This window comes from Tasmannia lanceolata, unplaced genomic scaffold (genome assembly GCF_043159265.1).
Source record: "Tasmannia lanceolata isolate RefF3 unplaced genomic scaffold, GAP_Taslan_0.1 ptg000018l, whole genome shotgun sequence".
In the NCBI taxonomy this organism is placed as follows: domain Eukaryota; kingdom Viridiplantae; phylum Streptophyta; class Magnoliopsida; order Canellales; family Winteraceae; genus Tasmannia; species Tasmannia lanceolata.
Window position 1 is genome coordinate 16,316,919 of NW_027518695.1, and position 19,140 is coordinate 16,336,058.

A 19,140-nucleotide genomic window follows, 5' to 3' on the forward strand; every position below is an offset into this window, starting at 1 on the left:
TGCACTTTAATTTGGAGCCTTTTTTGCCTCTTTTCTTCTTTCCCACCGGCCACTAAAAGAAAATGCATGGCATTCTTTGGTCTTTGGTCTTAGAGAATGACTTGTTCGGTTAACAAAGCACTAAGACAGAAAGAATATGGAATTTCCATATTCCACAACAAGCATCTCATTTCAAATCCGGGAAAATTTCAGTCATCAACCAAAGTCTTACACCTTCCATCTTTCTCATCAAGGAAAATGCTAAAAAAAAAGGGCTGCTGTTACACTCTTCCTAATAGATAAGCATTAGGCCCCCCTCTTCTAACTTGATCAGATTCATTGATCTGAACGGCACCGATAAGTGGACTAAATATAGTTGAGAACACATTGAAGATATCTTCATAGCCCCATGATCAATCAAGTCTCGATCAGCGTTCGAAACAGTTCTTAAGCAGCAAAGATCCAAAGGATGTTAAGTCAGAGGGTCAAAACTTCAAATGATCATAACTTTTGATCCGGCCGGTGGATCGGGGCCGTGAATTCCAGTATTTAATATGTTGTGTGCCCGTGAAGTTTGGTATTTTTAAGAAATTCATGTGGGGCCCACTTCATAGGATGATCCAAACCGTTCATTTGCTTGCCAGAGCGTAAATAGGCTCTAACCTTCAAATCATCTTTATAGTATGATCATAAGCCATTAAGTCTCCGGTATATTGAGGTTTCTATAGATTAAAGTGTTATATAGGATGATCCCGTGGAGATGATTTACGGGATAAAGCTTATTTACATTGCAGCCCAACAAATGAACGGTTTGGATCATTCTATGAAGTGGGCCCACATGACTTTTTGAAAAATATTGGATCAACCTATGAAGTTACCATATTTAGTAAATTTTATCTCAACTGATTTTTGAGGCTTCAGTACAATTTTCTTTGGCTTTGGCCTTTGTTGAATTAGTCGCACACAAAGTGATAAAAATAAGATTTTGTACTTTGTCGGCAGTTTGTTAAAGGAAAAGGTAAAATCTAATGGCACTCCAATCTTTATTTTATACTTTCCTAATTTTTTTCTTAAGGTTGTTAAGAGTTCTCAATACGGTTGCCATTCAAACAAAAAAAAAAAAAAAGAGTTCTTAATATAGTTTCAATATCCAATAAAAATGGTTCATAAATAGGGGAGTGTGATTATCAAACTAGGGAGTGCAGATGTAATTCTCCTATTTATTATGTTTACCATCTTAAAAAGGCTACTGATTCACTACCATGTTTTAATAATTGGTAGGAGTCTGCCTAACCCCAGCTTGCCTATCAAAAAAAAATGTTTTAATAATTGCACAAATTTAGCTTGCCTTTTAATTTTTGAACAGTTTCAAAGGTTATTACAGTTCCCAAAAAGCTCTTAAAAGCTTATTAAACAAGAAAAAAAGGTTGAGTTTGCAGAGAAATTTTGCTTTCAATCATATATTATTTTCTAATAGACGATGCCTAAAGTGAAGATCCAAAGCTGGACTTAGCACTTTTTATATTTTGATCACAAAATTTAGGGGTTTTTATAAAAGAGTGCCTATCATTTGCCAAATTCTTAAGAAACACCTACTATATTCAAATTTCCAAAAGACCACCCACATTTTGTAGATTTATGATTAAAGGCCACCTTGCAATATGTATAATAGGGGTGCAACTTGGGTCGGGCTCAACCCAAACCCGACGGGTTCAACCCAATTTTGGGTTGGCATTTTCTCAGGTTGGGTTGGGTAAATCCAACCCGATTTAAATTCGGGTTGGGATAGGGTTGAGGTCTTGGCAACCCGACCCGAACCTGACCTCCCTGAATTTTATCATGATTTTCTCAGGATTATGTTTTTCTTTCTTGTATTTTTTTTTTGGCCCTAGATGAACCTGAACCCAACCCGACTCAACCTGAACCTAACCCTACTCAACCCGACCTGATTTGGAGGCGGGTTGGATTAGAGTTGACCATCCTCAACCCGAGGCTCGGGTTGCGTCGGGTTAGGGTCGAGGGAATGCTATCTCAGGTTAGGTCGGGTTGAGGGGTTGGGTTAAGGTTGGCCTCAACCCAGCTGCACCCCTAATATTGAATAGTGACCAAATTACCTTTGCTTGTGAAAAGATAAAAATATCAAGCGCTTAGAACCTAATCAATTAGCAAATAACTAGTTTTTAGAATTAATTTTGACTCCAAAACAAATTATTATACTCAAAATTAAATGCAATTTTGAGTCTAATAACTAGTTTTGGACTCAAAATTAATTCAATCCAAAACGAACATGGCCTAAATCTAATTTTAGGACTAGCAATCCCTGTCCAAATATATACAAAACCCATTTCATATTGGGAAATCATATCACCACTACTTCATTTTGATGATCGCACTCCTCAATATATTAAAGTACGGTAGCATAGGATCATCCAAGCCGTCCATTAGATGGGCCACAGTCTAAATAGGTTGTGCCTATGCTACCGTACTTTTTAATAAAGTGCAGAGCGCGATCATCAAAATACAGAAGTGGTGATATCATTTCCCTTCGTATTTCCTAAAGTTGAAATTGAACTATAACACACGCTACAGAAGTGGTACTGGCCGCACCAAAACCGGTACTACCCGATATCTAGAAGTAGTTAGCCTGTGACACCGACATTCCCGAAACGGTACGACTCCTTTATGGTAAAGCTGGCGTATCGTTTTACACGTTGGACGGAGAAATGTGATGGGCATTAAACAAATACTTCCAAAAAATAGATCCGCGTGAAGAGAGTGTGTTTCATAGAACCCAGTGTGAAAAAACTCGGGATTCAACAAAAAAAAACAACTGGCACGAGCAATAGACTCTCTGATGCTCACTTTTCTCGTCTTTCTCAGAAATATCCGATCCCGAGTGCTTCTTAGTAAAAAATTCAAGCAGCCCAGATGTGAAAATGGAATTTATGTTCAACCTCCCTTTAATTTCAGTGCTGAAACAAAAGGAATTAAAAGCAAAGTCAAAGAATTCTTAAAAGGACCCAAATCAAACCTTTCACCGTCCTCCAAGATCCTATATATAGAGATATATATGCCTTGGATGTTATAGGCCAGGGAAAGAAAAAACACAGAGAGAGAGAGATCGAGAGAGAGAGCTCTTTCTGTTTTGGTTCTCATTGTATAGGGTTTTCACACGAGAGAGGGAGAGAGAGAGAGAGAGCAATGGCTTTGACGTTGAGGAATAGTTGGAATTCAAATAGACTTGTGTTCTTGGTAGTAATGGTTGTAATGTTGGTGGGTTCAACATGGCCTCGTTCTGTGGATTCGAGAGCACTTCCATTGATGGCGAAAGAAGGTGAAAGAGGTTGTAACCAAGTTGATTCTTCTGTCCAAATGACTCCTCTTTTGATATCAACTGATAGAACAAGTGGGCGTGTTTTGGAGACTTTGGTCTATAAATTGGCTTCTGGACCAAGCAAGAAAGGTGCTGGTCATTAGAGCTTTCAAATCCTTCATATGATGAATTTCGTCAGCCCCTCTTGTTTTCCTTTCCTTTTTTAGCCCTCATGGTTGTAGATGGGGTTCTTCCACTGCAACCCAAAATGAGAATCATCTAGGCCATAGTGATTCTTCAAGATTTTGTTTGAAAGCATGATGTGCAAATGAGTGGTAAGTTTTATTGTTTGTTTTTTATTTGGTTATGGAAAATGAATAAACCCATTTGAGCAAATGGAAATGATATCTTATACTCCCTTGCTTTGATATCTATTGACGGCAGTTTCACCTTATTAAACACTCATTTGATTCGTTGCAAAGTTTTAAAATTCCCCGGCGTTATTGTGGACTCCCCGAGTCAACTACCCTTTTACCTTAGACGCGTTCAACCAATTACTCGACTGTGCCATGCCTAGTCGACGAGGATTCGCTTTAGCTGCGTTTTGAAAAAGTGATTTGTTGTTGATGGCTTTTTGAGAATTTTAACAATCTTTAACAACCAATACAAAGCGAGGAGGGGGGCATTAACACAAAACTTGTGGATAACATTTTCCATCAGCAAGCGTTAAAAATGTATAATGATACCAAGAACTGCCTGTACTTATAAAAAGATGGGAAATGATTAGGTAATTAGGTTTACTAATAATGCTTGAGCTAAATAATTATAATAGATCCCAACTGAGTACATAGAGCACTCATAAGATTAAGATTGAAAGGATTAAGGTAAACATGGAAAAGTATAAAAATAGATGATCCTAATCTAGCCCAGTTATTCATATTACCACATGAAAATCGGATGAAGTTGAAATGGATTAAGATAAACATATATGGATGGGGATCACTCGTAGGATAAAGATTGAAACAATTACAATAAACATATATAGAGAGAGGAGATATTCTAAACTGAAGGTAGCCCTTGTAGAAATGGGGTGACAGGGCACCCCCATTGGCTGCAAGGAGCAGTTGTGTAACCGCCCCTTGCAGCCGGAACTAAACAAGAAGGGTTGCCAATGATGTCAGGTCCCTGATCTGACAAATCACGAGACATCATACTGTTGATAGTGACTAGTCAGGCGGTGATAACTAGAAGTTGGCCGCGACGGTAATGTACGGTTTCTGATGGAGATGGGGACTTATGAATGACAGAACCTTGTACGGGTGAGATCTGTTGGCAGGATTGGATGACCGTTGGAAAGGTATTGTACAATCCTTGGAGTTGGTGAGCAGGCGGATTGCTAGGTTCTGTGGTGCCATACTGCCATGTAGTCCCCGAGCACTCAGATTTGGCTGCGGGGTGCAGGGGCGGCGAGTCAGCGTGACAGCGCTCGGTTGTGGGTCTTGGCTACGAGGGTCCCCTTCGGCTGGGCTCTTGTGGTTCCGGAATCCATAGGAGTGATTGACAGCACTCGGCCGCGGACTGCAAGGCTGCTTGGCCAGTTCAGGTGTCTGTAGGCCTCCTGCCACATTTTATCACCAACACAATGATAAAGCCTGGATCAGCGGTCCTAATCACAAAGCAAATATGTCACTTATGCTGTGAGTCAAGATTGTTTTTGTTCATCAAGACAAGATCTTCCCGCTAGTCGATCATCGTAAAATGTCATACTTTTCACTCTTTGGGCATGCTTCGCTACCATGAATTTTTTTTTTCCCTCGGATATTAGCTTGTTCAATGGTGAGGGAGGGTGGGATAGGTATAGACACAAGAGGGGCTGATAGGGGAGGGTAAGGAAATCCTTAAAAAGAGAAAAGAAAACAATAATCTCTACCCAAAATATGAATGATTTTTCCCTCTCAAATTTCTCCTTCTCCCACCCGCGCTACCCCTCTCACTAATTTATTATTATAAAAAAGAGGAATGCTACACTGAAGGGAGCCCTTGCAAAAATTAGAGGAAAGGGCGCCCCCATTGGATAAATGTGGCCAAAGTGCATTTAATATTCATTGACTTTTACATTCTTTAGATGCACTTTGGTGAAGTTTATCAAATTGGGGCGCCCTTTCCACTTCTTTTGCAAGGACGCTCCTCAGGTTAGCATTTCTCTATTGAAAAATTCATGGTTGCCAATAATATGAAGCATACATAGTTCGATATGAAGACACGCTTTTCAAGATTCTTTCAAATAGGCCTCCTAATATTGTCATGTGTACGGTGTACCCAATTAGGAATTCATTTGTCATTCTGTGAAAAACGCAAGAGTACTTTCGTCATAATAATGGTGAGACTAATAGGGAATGATGAAGCTTCCTGACAGCTGCGCGTCTTCCTAGCTGCTCTTCCCCAAAAAAAGGATTTGGATCACCAGAACACGTGTTTTTTGATTGAATTGGTTGGTTCTAAATCAATTCAATCAATTCAATCTATTGTGATGGGGAATTTGTATTTTACCTATGAAGTCTAAACACACAAAAGTAATTAAGTCACCACATGCGTCACCACACATCCAGACATATACGCCTGTTAGGTTATTTTTGTCACTGTCGTATATGTCTGAACTTGTTGTGACGCATGTGGTGACCGAGTGTGTTCAGACTTCAGAGATAAAATACAAATTCCCCATCACAGTGGATTGAATTGATTTAGAACCAACCAATCCAATCCAATCCAATCCAAAACATGGTTTTAAATTTTGACGGAGACAGACATCGAAATCACCAAAAACTGAAACGGTGAAATTTCGGCCAAAATTTCATTTTTGCCCAAAATTTAAACCAAAAAACCTTTTTTTTAATTATTATTTTAGTATTTTATGGAAATTTCCCAAATTTCGGTAATTTCGGCCGAAATTTAATATTAAAAAAAAATATCATTTTCTTTGTGGTACCGGATTTCGAAATTTCAGGGTCCAAAACCGGTACCGAAACCGAAATTTTAAACTTTGCTTATGACTAGATGACAAAAAATGACAATTCCACCACTTTGGTCTGTCTTTTCTATGTACCTTGGTTCAACCTTCGGGTTGAGTTCAGGTCAGGTTCGGGTTGAGGCCCGAGTGAAAGCCGACATTTTTTATGACTTTTTTTTTTTAAGCTTAAAAGCTCTGGTTGGGTCGGGTTGAACTCGGGTTGGGTTGGATTCGGGTTAGACAAAAAGGTTATTTGGGTCGGGTCGTGTTAAACCTCATCAGGTTGGAAATCGGGTCGGGTCGAGTTCGGGTTGAAAAAAAGGGTTCCTCAGGTCGGGACTGACCCGACCCGAGTTGCACCCATAGTTCTTTCTGAGCCTATATAAAGAGAGTCCCCACTTTGCTCAAACAACCCAAACAGCATGGATTTCTTCTTCATCTACTACTACCACTACTTGGCCATCTTCCTCTTCGTTCTCCTCATTTCCAAACGCATTCTCTCTCACCCTAAAAACCAACCCCCAAGCCCTCCCTCACTTCCCATCATAGGCCATCTCCACCTCTTAAAAATACCTCTCCATCAAACCCTAGCCAATCTCTCCCGCCGATACGGCCCCGTCCTCCTCCTCCGCTTCGGCTCCTGCCCTGTTCTACTTGTCTCCTCCCCCTCCGCCGCAGAAGAATGCTTCACAAAAAACGACATCATTTTCGCAAATCGCCCAACTTTCTTCGCCTTGAAACACCTCAGTTACAACAATAACACAGTCTCCACCGCCTCATATGGCCCACACTGGCGCAACCTTAGACGCATCACCACCATTGAAATCTTCTCAACTACTCGCATCCTCATTTCCTCGCCCATTCGTACAGAAGAGATTCGATCTCTGACCCGACAACTCTTTCGAAAATCCGATCAGAGTTTTCAAAGAATTGAGCTCAAGTCGCGATTCTCTCAGCTGACCTTCAATGTCATGATGCAGACAATTGCAGGAAAGCGGTATTTTGGGAAGAAGATGGTGGATTTGGAAGAGGCTAGGCAGTTTTATAGTGATATCAAGGAGGGGTTCTCACTTGTTGGAGTGTCCAATTTGGCAGATTTTTTGCCTGTTCTGAGGTGGGTTGATTTTCAAGGGTTAAAGAAGAGAGTAGTGAGATTGCAGAAAAGGAGGGACGCTTTCTTACAGGGTCTGGTCGATGAGTGTAGAGTCCGTAAAGGGGAGAAAGGAGAGACAAAGATTACAGTAATTGATATTATGCTATCGCTTCAGGAATCTCACCCAGAATACTACACAGACGAAATCATCAAAGGCGTTATTGTGGTAAGAATCTCTGTGGCTGAATGAATGCACAAAGAAAAAAATTAAGATAGCTTCTAGGAATTTGCCCGTCCATATTTTTCTAATACCGCATTAATAACCCTCCACTTAAACTTAATTCCCTGTATTATTCTTTCTGAAATAGAATGATTAGTGGCTAGCTAGCTAGAATAACTATATAAGCCCAAATTAAAGTGGGAAGAGAAAAATATGAATCAAAATCACAGACGGATTTTTTTTGTTTCGAGTGGTTCTATTTTTGGTAGCAATGTCTTGTGGTCTGTGATTGTTTTCAAAGGAAAGGGAGAAGAAGCTGTTCGAATGATAATCTTTTCGTTTTCGGCCGAGTCATCAATCTGTGTTTTTTTCCCTTCTTTTTCTAGAGATAAGGAATTTTTGGGTAGCAATGTGCTGTGGGTCTATGACAAAGAAAAGAAACATCCTTTCTCTTTTATAAAACTGTTTTTAAAGTCAGAAGAGGCTTATTTGAAGGAGGGACTTCACTTTTTCTGCCATACCATGGGTATGTGTTTTTCTCTCTTCGTCTATTCTTTTCTAGAGATAGGCATTTCTCCCTTTTCCTTCTCATAACACAAGAAAGTTTTGTTTTCCTCGAACTTTAAACCAGAATTTCTAACGAAATAAATTATCAAGCTGCCCAACTTGTATGTCTACCCCATCCTCATATAAGAACCCCATTGATACATGCATATCAAAGAGCATAGATATCAATTCGATCTCTTCTTTTATTGTACAATATGTAAATGTAGATGAACGGTTGCAGATATTTCCATGCACAGTAGCTACACTACATAGGTAAAATTGCAAATAAATGTATAATCAAACTTGATTCAAGGTTGATGATGTTTTTACATTATTCCGGTGCACTTTGATTAGGTGATCCTAGCCGCCGGAACGGACACTACAGCATTGACGATGGAATGGGCAATGTCTCTTCTCCTCAATCATCCAGATGTGTTGGATAAAGTTAAGGCCGAGATTGACATCCAAGTGGGACATGGCCGTCTGATCGAGGATTCAGATCTTACAAAACTCCCGTACCTACACTGTGTTATAAAGGAGACGCTCCGCCTTTATCCAGTGGCCCCACTTCTATTACCCCACAAGTCATCTGAAGAGTGCACTGTCGGAGGTTATGATGTGCCGGCTGGCACGATAGTGATGGCCAACTTGTGGGCTATCCATAGGGACCCAAAGCTATGGGTGGAGCCCACGTGTTTCAAGCCCGAGAGATTTGAATCTATGGAAGAAGAAAAGGAAGGGTTCAAGTTTATGCCGTTTGGGCATGGGAGGAGGGCATGTCCTGGCGCAAACTTAGCCACGAGGGTGGTGGGATTGGCATTGGGAACTCTAATTCAGTGCTTCGAGTGGAAAAGGGTTGGGGAAGAGAAAGAAGAGATGAGTGGAGGAATAGGGATTACTTTGCCAAAGGCCAAGCCTTTGGAGGCAATGTTCAGACCTCGTCGAACCATGATCAACATGCTCTCTCAACTTTGATCGCCATTTGAGAAACGCTTTCTTCTCTGAGACTCATGTACAATATATGTTGGATATTGTGAATCAAAATCAATGTTTATGGATGAAAACACCAGTTTCTCTACTGAAAACGGGGTATATTTTTTATATTGTAAATCAAAATCAATGTTTATGGATGAAAACACCAGTTCTCTATTAGATCAAAATTAATCACCTATAAATGGTCAACAGAAAAAAAAAAATTTGGAAACAACCAACCCTATGTTACGAACCCGAATTGGTTCGCAACGTGATTGATCTTCTTAGAGGGAAGATCAGCCTCTTAATCCACTTCGAGTGAAGGATCGGTCCTCCTTTGTGCACAAAGACACTTTTTGTAATAAAATTCTTCATTGATTTCAAAAAGATTGGTTACATGTTAGTTATAAAGAGAAAACACACTTACCACTTCATCTAAAACTCCTAACAGACTAATCTAGATTAGCCTTATATTTAAGACAACTTCCTACACTAAACAACTTGAGAGTAAATCTAAAAATAACAAACATCTAAACTGATTTATCTCAGCCAAGGTAAGACCCATTTAGTCATGTAACATTCCACCTGCCATGAAATCAACCTTGTCCTGAAGGTTGGATTATTGGAGAAAATAATTTATTCCACCATGGTCCCAAATTGTATTATTGGGCATGATTTTGTTGAGCAGCACAACAAACAATGGACTTCCATCTTCCAAAACAACAGTCGTAATCTTTTGAACTCCACCTTCAAAATTCGGTGTGATCAAACGCGAAAAGAAATAAGATTTTTCATCTTTGTCGACATCCATTCTCACACTTTTCTCTACACAAACATCAGATTTCTCAAGTTTCAACTTTCCATTTTCTATGTATTTCTTCGAACGCTAAGCTGATTTTTTACAAGCCTTATGTAAATCGTCGGTGTTCTTCCATCAACCTTAAAACACTGATCTTCTGAAAATCATTACGCATGGAATCCAAAATCTTCCAAGTTGTAGCCATGGCGCAGGATCGACTACTAATTGATACCAATTGTTACGCACCCGAATCGGTTCGCAACATGATTAATCTTCTTAGAGGAAAGATCAACCTCTTGATGCACTTCGAGGTAAGGATTAGTCCTCCTTCATGCACAAAGACACTTTCAAGAATAAAATTCTTGATTGATTTCAAAAAGATTGGTTACATGTTAGTTATAAAGATAAAACACACTTACCAATTTATCTAAAATTCCTAACAAACCAATCTCGATAACCCTTATCTTTAAGACTCCTTCTTATACTAAACAACTAGATCTACTAAACAACTAGAGAACAAATCTAAAATAACAAACATCTGAACTGGTTTATTTCAGCCAAGGTGGGACCCATTTACTCACTTAACACCCTAAATGATCTAAATGATAGAAAAGTCACAGTTGATTGCCGCAGTTTCACACCAAGGCTATCGTCATAAACATTTCCCCATTTTCCTTGCGTTTATGGTAACACAAATGAGAAAACAGCCAAAATACACAAAAAAGATTTTAAAAGGAAATTTTTCCCTTATTAATGCATCCTCCCTGTTGGGGGTAAGATCGAAACTCGCCCTCAGGATCATGACACGTATTGCCTAATCATCTAACGGCTCACACAACATCACCTTTCACTTTCTCCAGATAACAAACTCCACGATCTCTTTCTTCCCTGTGTCACCTGTTTGTACTTTTACAGAAGAACCTTTGAAGCTAGTGGTTAGCTTAGTCTGAAAAGCATGCTCAATAGATTGATCAATATGACAATTCATTCTTTGTTCATGCACCTCAAGAGAACCCATCAATTCACTAATGCTCTGTTTGGATGCTGGTAGATGTTGGGGGGATTTAGAGAAGAAGAAGTCAAAGGGAAATCAAAAGGAAATCAGTCAACGGGGAGATTGTGAGCAAATCTCCCCGACGTTGTTTGGTTGGGGGTAGGAGATGTGCAGGAGTTTTTTTACCGTATTTTTTAAGATTTTTTTGGGGAATGTTATCAGCACTACTGTTTTTTGATGAAGGCACTCCTCACTTTATAAAAAGTACGGTATGGCCTGCACCATAGGATTATCCAAACCGTCCATTAGATGGGCCATAGCTTAAATAGGTTATGCCCCAAAATTATTTCCATTGGTTGATTCTAACCCTCCGATCTATAGAGGGTTAGGATCAACCCTCTAACATTCAGATTGGAGGGTTAGGATCATCCTATGGAAATGATTTTTGGAGCATAACATATTTAGGCTATAGCCCATCTAATGGACGGCTTGGATCATCCTATGGTGTGGGCCATACCGTACTTTTAATAAAGTGAGAGTGCCCTCATAAGAAAACAGTAGTGTTGATAACATTTCCTTTTTTTTATAGGAATTTGCTGGCAAACTTCTCCTATGCCACTTTTCAGCATGTGGCCATTCTTGTGCAAAGATGCGCACATGGGCAAAGGTTGCTAGCAAAAGCAAAAATAAGCAAAAAACGTAATCATTACAAAAAAAAGTAAAATAGTAGAAGTTATAAAGTTTTAAATGAAAAATTACCTTGAAATTGTTATAAAGTTTGAAAATTACGAAAAAAATACCAACAAAATGTAATAAGATATGACAATTACGGAAAAACCTACAAGCAAAAGTAGAAAGTTATGACAATTGCGGTGAAAAAGAATTTCCCTGAGAAATTCTCCCATTTTTCCTTCGATTTGGAGAAATTCGTCCGGCGAATTTCGAGGGTTCCACGTCACCCGACAAGCGCCCGACATAACCGGGGGTCAAAATTTCAATTTCTGCTAAATCCCTACCAAACACCCCTCGGATAATTATGAGAATAACATTCCCTACTATTTTACTCAAAAAAACGTAACCAAACAGAGCATAACTATCAAAGTAGAAAGATATTTTGTTTCTTCTATAACTCCAACAATAGAGTCATATTTAGCAGGAACGCTAATGAAAAATTTTTCAACAATTTTTTTATTAGAAATTGTTTCCCCATATGATCGCATATGATTAGTTATTTCTAAAACTTTAGAAAAGTACTCCTTCAAGCTTTGAGAATCTTTCATATGGAGGTTTTCTAGGTCTCTACGAAGAGATTGAAGTTTGATGGTTTTTACCTTTTCATTACCACTGAATTCATTTTTGAGAAGATCCCATGCTTCTTTGGCGGTTGTAGCTCCAATGATTCTTGGGAATTAAGATCGCTTCATAAACGCTTTGTTGAATGTAGAATAGAACTTTGGCATCATTCTTCTTGTTGTCTCTGTTTTGCTCCATTTGTTCATCATTTGGAGGATCATCATATCCATTTTCTACCAAGTCCCAAATGTCTTGAGATAGAAACAAAGTCTTCATCTTAATGCTCCAAAAGTCATAATTCTCTCCGCCAAAGACTGGCATGGTAGGTTGAGAAATGTTGAGGCTTCCATTATTGGTTGCCATAAGAACCTTCAACAACACCCAGATTTTATCGTTCCTGGAGTGCTCTGATACCAATTTGTTAAAGTAAGATGAGTTGCAAGTGCAGTGTTCAAGAAAGGAGAAAGAGAAATCTGAAAATTTCTAAGACTAGTCTTTTCTTCTTACTATTCAAATGATGGCATATAACTGTTTATATAGACTTTTCTTACACACTTTTCATAACACTCTTAAATACAAAACATAAAGTCCAACAACTTCCTAGACTTAGACTACACATTTCCTATGCTTGACTTATCATTTCCTAGACAAAGATATTTCCCACACACGTCAGTTTCAATGCTCTTTCTTTTTCTAGACACACCCTCTTAATAAACTAAACAATTCCAAGGCTTTTACAAGACACCCATTTCTAAAACGTATTGACTCAAACTTATTTCTAGAAAGGACATTAATTTTCAACAAGTCCATCAGTAATTGGTCTCTAACCATTAACCTTTTCAGATTACTTCCTCTTTGTTTGTAACTATCATGTGGTGCCTATTTACTTACTCCGAGATAAAACTCCGGGGCCGTAACGCTTTTTTGTAAGCGAAGGACACAGACGGTGAACCTCAACCAAACGATCAGAATGACAAGATAGAGCGCTATCACTCCCCAACGACTCTATTACTTTTTCAATCTACAAAAAGACAAGAGCATTATTTCTCAAGACACTCTCCATCTTCCAAAAGAGACAAAAAGAACTCTCTCTTCTCATCGTTTTATCCTCCCCTCTTCATATTAAAAAACAGAGAAAAGAAATTGGACTTCTCCAAAAAATTCCTGCAATCCAAACAGAAACCCAAGAGATGAAAAATTACTATGGATTACCATAATTTCACACCATGATCAACAATTCAACATTATAAACACATCCATTATTTTTTCTTACAGTAACTGTAACACAAATGGGAAAACAACCAAAATACATAAAACAGTTCATATATTGTACATGAGTTTCAAAGAGAAGAAAGTGCATCACAGATGGGGATCAAACCTGAGAGAGCACATCGATCATGGTTTGACGAGGTCTGTACATTCCCTCCAAGGGCTTGGCCTTGGGCATAGTAAGTCCTATTTCTTCATTCATCTCCACTTTCTCTTCTGCAACCCTTTCCCACTCGAAGCACTGAATTAGAGTTCCCAATGCCAATCCCACCACCCTCATGGCTAAGTTTGCTCCAGGACATGCCCTCCTTCCATGCCCAAACGGCATAAACTTAAACCCTTCCTTTTCACCTTCCATACATTTGAATCTCTCCGGCTTGAAACTCGTCGGCTCCACCCATAGCTCTGGGTCCCTATGGATAGCCCACATGTTGACCATCAGGACCGTGCCACGTGCCACGTCGAAACCTCCGACGGTGCACTCTTCAGATGACTCATGGGGTAATAGAAGTGGGGCCGCAGGATGAAGTCGGAGTGTCTCGTTGATGACACAGTGGAGGTATGGGAGTTTTCCAAGATCAGAATCATCGATCAGACGACCATGTCCCACTTGGATGTCAATCTCGGCCTTAGCTTTATTCAACACATCTGGATGATTGAGGAGAAGAGACATTGCCCATTCCATTGTCAATGCTGACGTGTCCGTTCCTGCGGCTAGAATCGCCTAATCCAAGTTCCCCCGAACAGTGTAAAAACATCATCATCTTAATCAAGTTTGGTTATTCATTTATTTGCAATGTAAACATATGCAGCTGTCCAACCCCATTTACATTCAAATGGAAAAAGATGAGAATTGATATATCCAAGCAATTTTTTGATAATGATAGTCCTCTCTGTTCATTTTTGCTAAGTTGGGATTAAACCACAAACCTCACTAACAGTCTTTACCAATTGAGCTAGAGGCTCAACCCCAAAATATTAATACAAAAGCGTTTATAAGACACAAGGGTGCGACAATAGTTAGCAAAAGTCTGATTTAAACGGTGTTTGCGTTTTATTGGTGTGCCGTCTAATAATCCGTTTAAAACTTTTACAATGAAAAAACTCTATTTGTTTATCTGAGGCAAACGTTTTAAGCATGTTTTTTTTTTTGCCAACTTTCCAATTTTACCCCCACCATATTTTGTAAATGACAAAATTTTAAACTCATTTTCTTGTGTTTTCGTTTTTTAACTTCATTTTTTTGAGCCAATACCGTATTAAACCTGTATTTTTGCCTACCCGTTTTTTTGCCGAATCATGTTTTGCTAACTACGGGTGCAACATGAGGGCTTCCAAAGTTGTCGCCCATCCTAGTAGACCTGGCAAAATCGACCCGTGCCCGTGGCTCACCCAACCTGCCAAAACATGGGTTTGGTCGGGTGAACCCTCGGATACCTATATTTCTTGTTTTTTTTTTTGTTCGAGTAGATACCGGCCACATTTCATAACTTGCAACCAAGGACATCTTTTAGATAAAGAAGGGGCTTCTCTCTTTTGGAGGGTACTCCATGCATTTTGTGTTACTTCATTGAGAAGCAATCCATACGAACCGTGAGATCAAAGAAAAAGAGAAATGGATAGTCTAGTTTAAGAGGAAATGCAACCTAGTATAATGGGGACTCATTTGCATGGGGGTACTCCAGGCATTTTTTCTAAGTCTCGATCTTCTTCTGTTTTTGTTGCTATAATTTCCTTATTCACCCAAAAAAAAAACTCTTTGGCAAAAAATTGCAGGTACCCGCGGGTTGACTCAACCCACCCTAGTAGGCGCGGGTCACCTAGGTGCTAACCCGTAGGGATGCGGTTCATTTTTTACCCAACCCCGTTTGACTGCACCGGCATGACCCGCGCGTAACCCTACCCAACCCAACCCGCCAGTTTGCTAGGTCTACATCCTAGTATTGCTCTCTCTCAAGCGAGCTTAACGTAGGAGTTCCGATGGGTTCATTTTGGCTAATATGAATTCTTTGTTTCATACAATAACTCTAGTTACTTGCCTGTGATATTTTATTTTCCCCAATTCTACTTAGTTGTTTGGGGTGTCTTGTTTTCTTTTAATTTCCACTAATTTTAGCCCTTAAAATTTGAAATTCATTAGGCCACACAGAGAGATTCTTACCCCAATAACCCCTTTGATGATTTCATCAGTGTAGTATTCCTGCTTCGATTCCTGCAGTGATAGTAGAACATCAATCACCGTCTCCTTTTTTTTTTGAAATGGCAATAATAATATATAGCAAATTTAGGAGGCCGAGATGGACCACCCATATCTACAATAGGAAGCAAGAAAGACACAGGAACGAAGAAAAAACAAAATACAGAGAAAACCCTTATCAGGGAGGAAGGTGGTCGAACCACAGAATAGAACCACCGGAGACACCACGCTTAGCTAGCGCATCCGCTTTTTCATTTGCTGATCTTCTAACATGTTGAAAGCCGATAGCGGACCCCGCAGTTAAGTCCTCAATCTCATCAAAAATGGAAAGAAATCTCCACGGAGGAGCCACATCACCTTTCAGCCAACGAATCACATTTAGCGAATCACCCTCAACAATGGTCTGATCCATCAACCTTCTATCAATATTCAAAATGCCACAATGTGCCGCCCTTACTTCCGCATCTGAGGAATCAGACACACCAATAGAGCCGTAGTATGCCCACATAACATCCCCCTTATCATTGTGACAAACCCCTCCCACTCCTGCCGGACCCGGATTGCCGGAACTTGCACCATCGAAATTAACCTTATACATGTTTTGAGCAGGGGGCTTCCACCTATGCAAAATAAGATCTCTGCGCTCAACACTAAAGCACACCTCCCGCCAACCTTCCCAAAGATCAAAAGCCGATACAAACCGAAAGGATGGGAGGCATCTCACCCAAGATATAACCAAGGTGATGATCTTCAAGTAAATCCAATGAGGATTCATGGCTTTCCCCTCAAAGACTCTAGAGTTCCTCTCCTTCCATATAGACCACCACGTAGCAAGTAAACAAAAATTCCACAAGGTTTTTCCTTTTTCCTTCCAAGGAACCCCTCCCCATTGGTGCAATAGCGACGGAATAGATTTTGGAAAAACCCAACAAATCCCAAATCGCATGAAGATGAAATGCCATATGAGCCTAGTGAACGAACAATGCATAAACAAGTGATCCACAGATTCCCCATCATGCAGACATAGTGGGCAATGATCAATAAGCCACATACCACGGTTTCTCAGAAAATTGATAGTTTGTATTCTATCACGACAAACCGCCCAACCAAAGATACAAACTCTAGGTGGGCAATTAAATTTCCATACCTTTGCCGAACATGAAGGGTTAGAAATGGGCATAATACTTTTATAGAAAGATTTAACTGAGAAAGTCCCAGAAGGTTCCTCAATCCAAAGCCTTTTATCCTCCCCATTCCTTTTAATGTAACAACCCGCAAGAAGGGCCCGCAGGCTAGAGACCAATTCCACCTCCCACTCAAAAAATGATCTTCTAAACCCAGGGTTCCACACAAGAACACCCTCATTCCACTCAAAGCAATCGCTAACAAAGGCCTCCCTATTTGAAGCCATATTGAATAATCTCGGAAATCGACACTTAAAGGACACATCCCCACACCACACATCCTGCCAGAAAGATATTCTATCACCCCTATACACTCTAAATCTAACCTTTAACTTGAAAAGAGAAGAGATTTTTAGAATGTCTCTCCAAACCGACAACCCTTTTTTTTCAAACAAGTCCAAGGATTCCCATCTCCCCATATCACATCCATACTTACTTCTAATGACCTTGACCCACCAACGATCATGCTCATCCCCAAATCTCCATAACCATTTACCCAAGAGCGCATGATTAAAATCTCTAATTCTCCTGATACCCAAACCACCCAACTTGATGGGTATACAAACCTCCTCCCATTTGACCAAAGCAATTCCACTCTTATCCTCATTCCCACCCCACAAAAATCTCCTCTGAATCTGTTCAATCCTGAGGGAGACACTAACAGGGCATTTAAATAAAGACATGAAGTATATAGGTATATTGGACAATACTGCCTTAACCAGCACAAGCCTACCACCACGAGAAACAAGATTCCTTTTCCATGAACCTAATCTTCTCTCGATCCTCTCAACTATAGGAACCCACATGTCTTTATTCGGTCTACCAACCCCTAAAGGAAGGCCCAAATATGAGGAAGGCAATGTGTCCAGCTGACATCCCAGAATCACAGCAATTTCCAGAGCCCTCTCCTCAGGAATATTCAAAGCAAAAATTTTAGACTTGTGGAAATTAGATTTTCTCCTTTCTCTCTATTTTCTCCTCTACACAAGAACTACCCACTCTCCTCCTCCTCCTCCTACGCTCATCGACCAACCCCTGAAAGAAAGCATCCCTCCTTTTCTGCACTCTCACCACTCTCTTCTTCAACCCCTGATAATCAAACCACCTCATAAACGGAAAAAGATCCCCCAAATTAAACGCCGCAACGAGTGAGAACCCCTCCTTAATAACACTATAAAACTCCCTCCCCTCTTCCAAATCCACCCCCTTCTCCCCAAAATACCTCTTTCCGGCAATCATCATCATCATGACATTAAAGGTCAGTTCTGAGAACCTCGACTGTAGTTCAATTTTTCGAAAACTCTGATAATTGTCAGAGTCTCGAAAGAGCATTCGAGTGAGAGATCGAATCTCTTCTGATCGGATATCGGAGGAGGTAAGGATGCGGGTGGTGGAGAAGATTTGGAGGGTGGTGATTCGTCGGAGGTTGCGCCAGTGTGGGCCATATGGGGCGGTGGAGACAGTAGTGTTATTATAACTGAGGTGGTTCATGGCGAAAAAGGTGGGGCGATTGGCGAAAATGATATCGTTTTTTGTGAAGCATTCTTCGGCGGAGGAGGGGGAGGAGACGACGAGAAAAGGGCGGAAGCCGAGGCGGAGGAGGAGGATGGGGCCGTATTGGAGGGAGAGTTTGGCTAGGGTTTCGTGGAGAGGTATTTTTAAGAGGTGGAGATGGCCAATAATGGGAAGAGAGGGAGGGGTTGGGGGTTGGTCTTTATGGTGAGAGAGAAAGTGTTTGGAAATGAAGAGAAGGAAGATGAGGAAGATCGCCCAGTAGTAGAAGAAGAGATTCATGATGTTGTTTTTTGGGTTGTTGGTGGAAAGTGGGGACTCTCTTATAGCAGACAGGCCAAAGGGGTAAAATAATAGCAGAGAAAAAGAATACAACACCTTTATAGGAGTCCTCGTCGTGTGACGTATGTGATGACTACTTATATGTGTTTTAAGAGAAAATATTCGAATTCTCTCATAATCGGTAAAATTGATTTATGCGTATGTCACGATACTTTGTAACAACCATTCTTATTACGAAAAGCTCAACCCTACTCAAGTTGCACCCCCAGTTGATAAAAATTCAAAATGACAGATGTACTCCTGTTTGGGCTACTTGAAATCATGGTTTTAAATTTCGATTTCGGTAAAATTTTGGTCCGGGCCGAAACCGAAATTTCGGCCAAAATTCTGTAAATAAATAAATAAAAAAGGCATTTTATTTCGAAATTTCTGCCAATTTTGGAAATTTCAAAATTTCGGCCTGAACTTCGACCGAAATTC

General features: G+C 40.1%; 2 protein-coding genes across 2 annotated transcripts; one reads left to right on the forward strand and one right to left on the reverse strand.

The window, feature by feature from the left end:
- The first annotated feature begins 6,591 nt into the window (after positions 1-6,591).
- LOC143849345 (cytochrome P450 81Q32-like) lies at positions 6,592-9,307 on the forward strand. The gene is made up of 2 exons (XM_077358341.1): positions 6,592-7,618; positions 8,513-9,307. Exons 1-2 carry the CDS (start codon positions 6,722-6,724, stop codon positions 9,131-9,133), a joined length of 1,518 nt encoding a protein of 505 aa, XP_077214456.1. The 5' UTR covers positions 6,592-6,721; the 3' UTR covers positions 9,134-9,307.
- A 4,141-nt stretch (positions 9,308-13,448) lies between these two features.
- On the reverse strand, positions 13,449-18,715 carry LOC143849343 (cytochrome P450 81Q32-like). The gene is made up of 3 exons (XM_077358340.1): positions 17,823-18,715; positions 15,647-15,726; positions 13,449-14,209 (listed from the first exon to the last, which is right to left on the reverse strand). Exons 1-3 carry the CDS (start codon positions 18,658-18,660, stop codon positions 13,589-13,591), a joined length of 1,539 nt encoding a protein of 512 aa, XP_077214455.1. The 5' UTR covers positions 18,661-18,715; the 3' UTR covers positions 13,449-13,588.
- Positions 18,716-19,140: the final 425 nt, after the last annotated feature.

Coding starts and splice junctions, on each gene's coding strand:
- LOC143849345 (XM_077358341.1), top strand. CDS start 6,722: ATGGATTTCTTCTTCATCTACTACTACCACTACTTGGCCATCTTCCTC. Junction 7,619..8,512: donor TCATCAAAGGCGTTATTGTG/GTAAGAATCTCT, acceptor CACTTTGATTAG/GTGATCCTAGCCGCCGGAAC.
- LOC143849343 (XM_077358340.1), bottom strand. CDS start 18,660: ATGAATCTCTTCTTCTACTACTGGGCGATCTTCCTCATCTTCCTTCTC. Junction 15,727..17,822: donor GAAAATAGAGAGAAAGGAGA/AAATCTAATTTC, acceptor AAAAAAAGGAGA/CGGTGATTGATGTTCTACTA. Junction 14,210..15,646: donor TCATCAAAGGGGTTATTGGG/GTAAGAATCTCT, acceptor AACTTGGATTAG/GCGATTCTAGCCGCAGGAAC.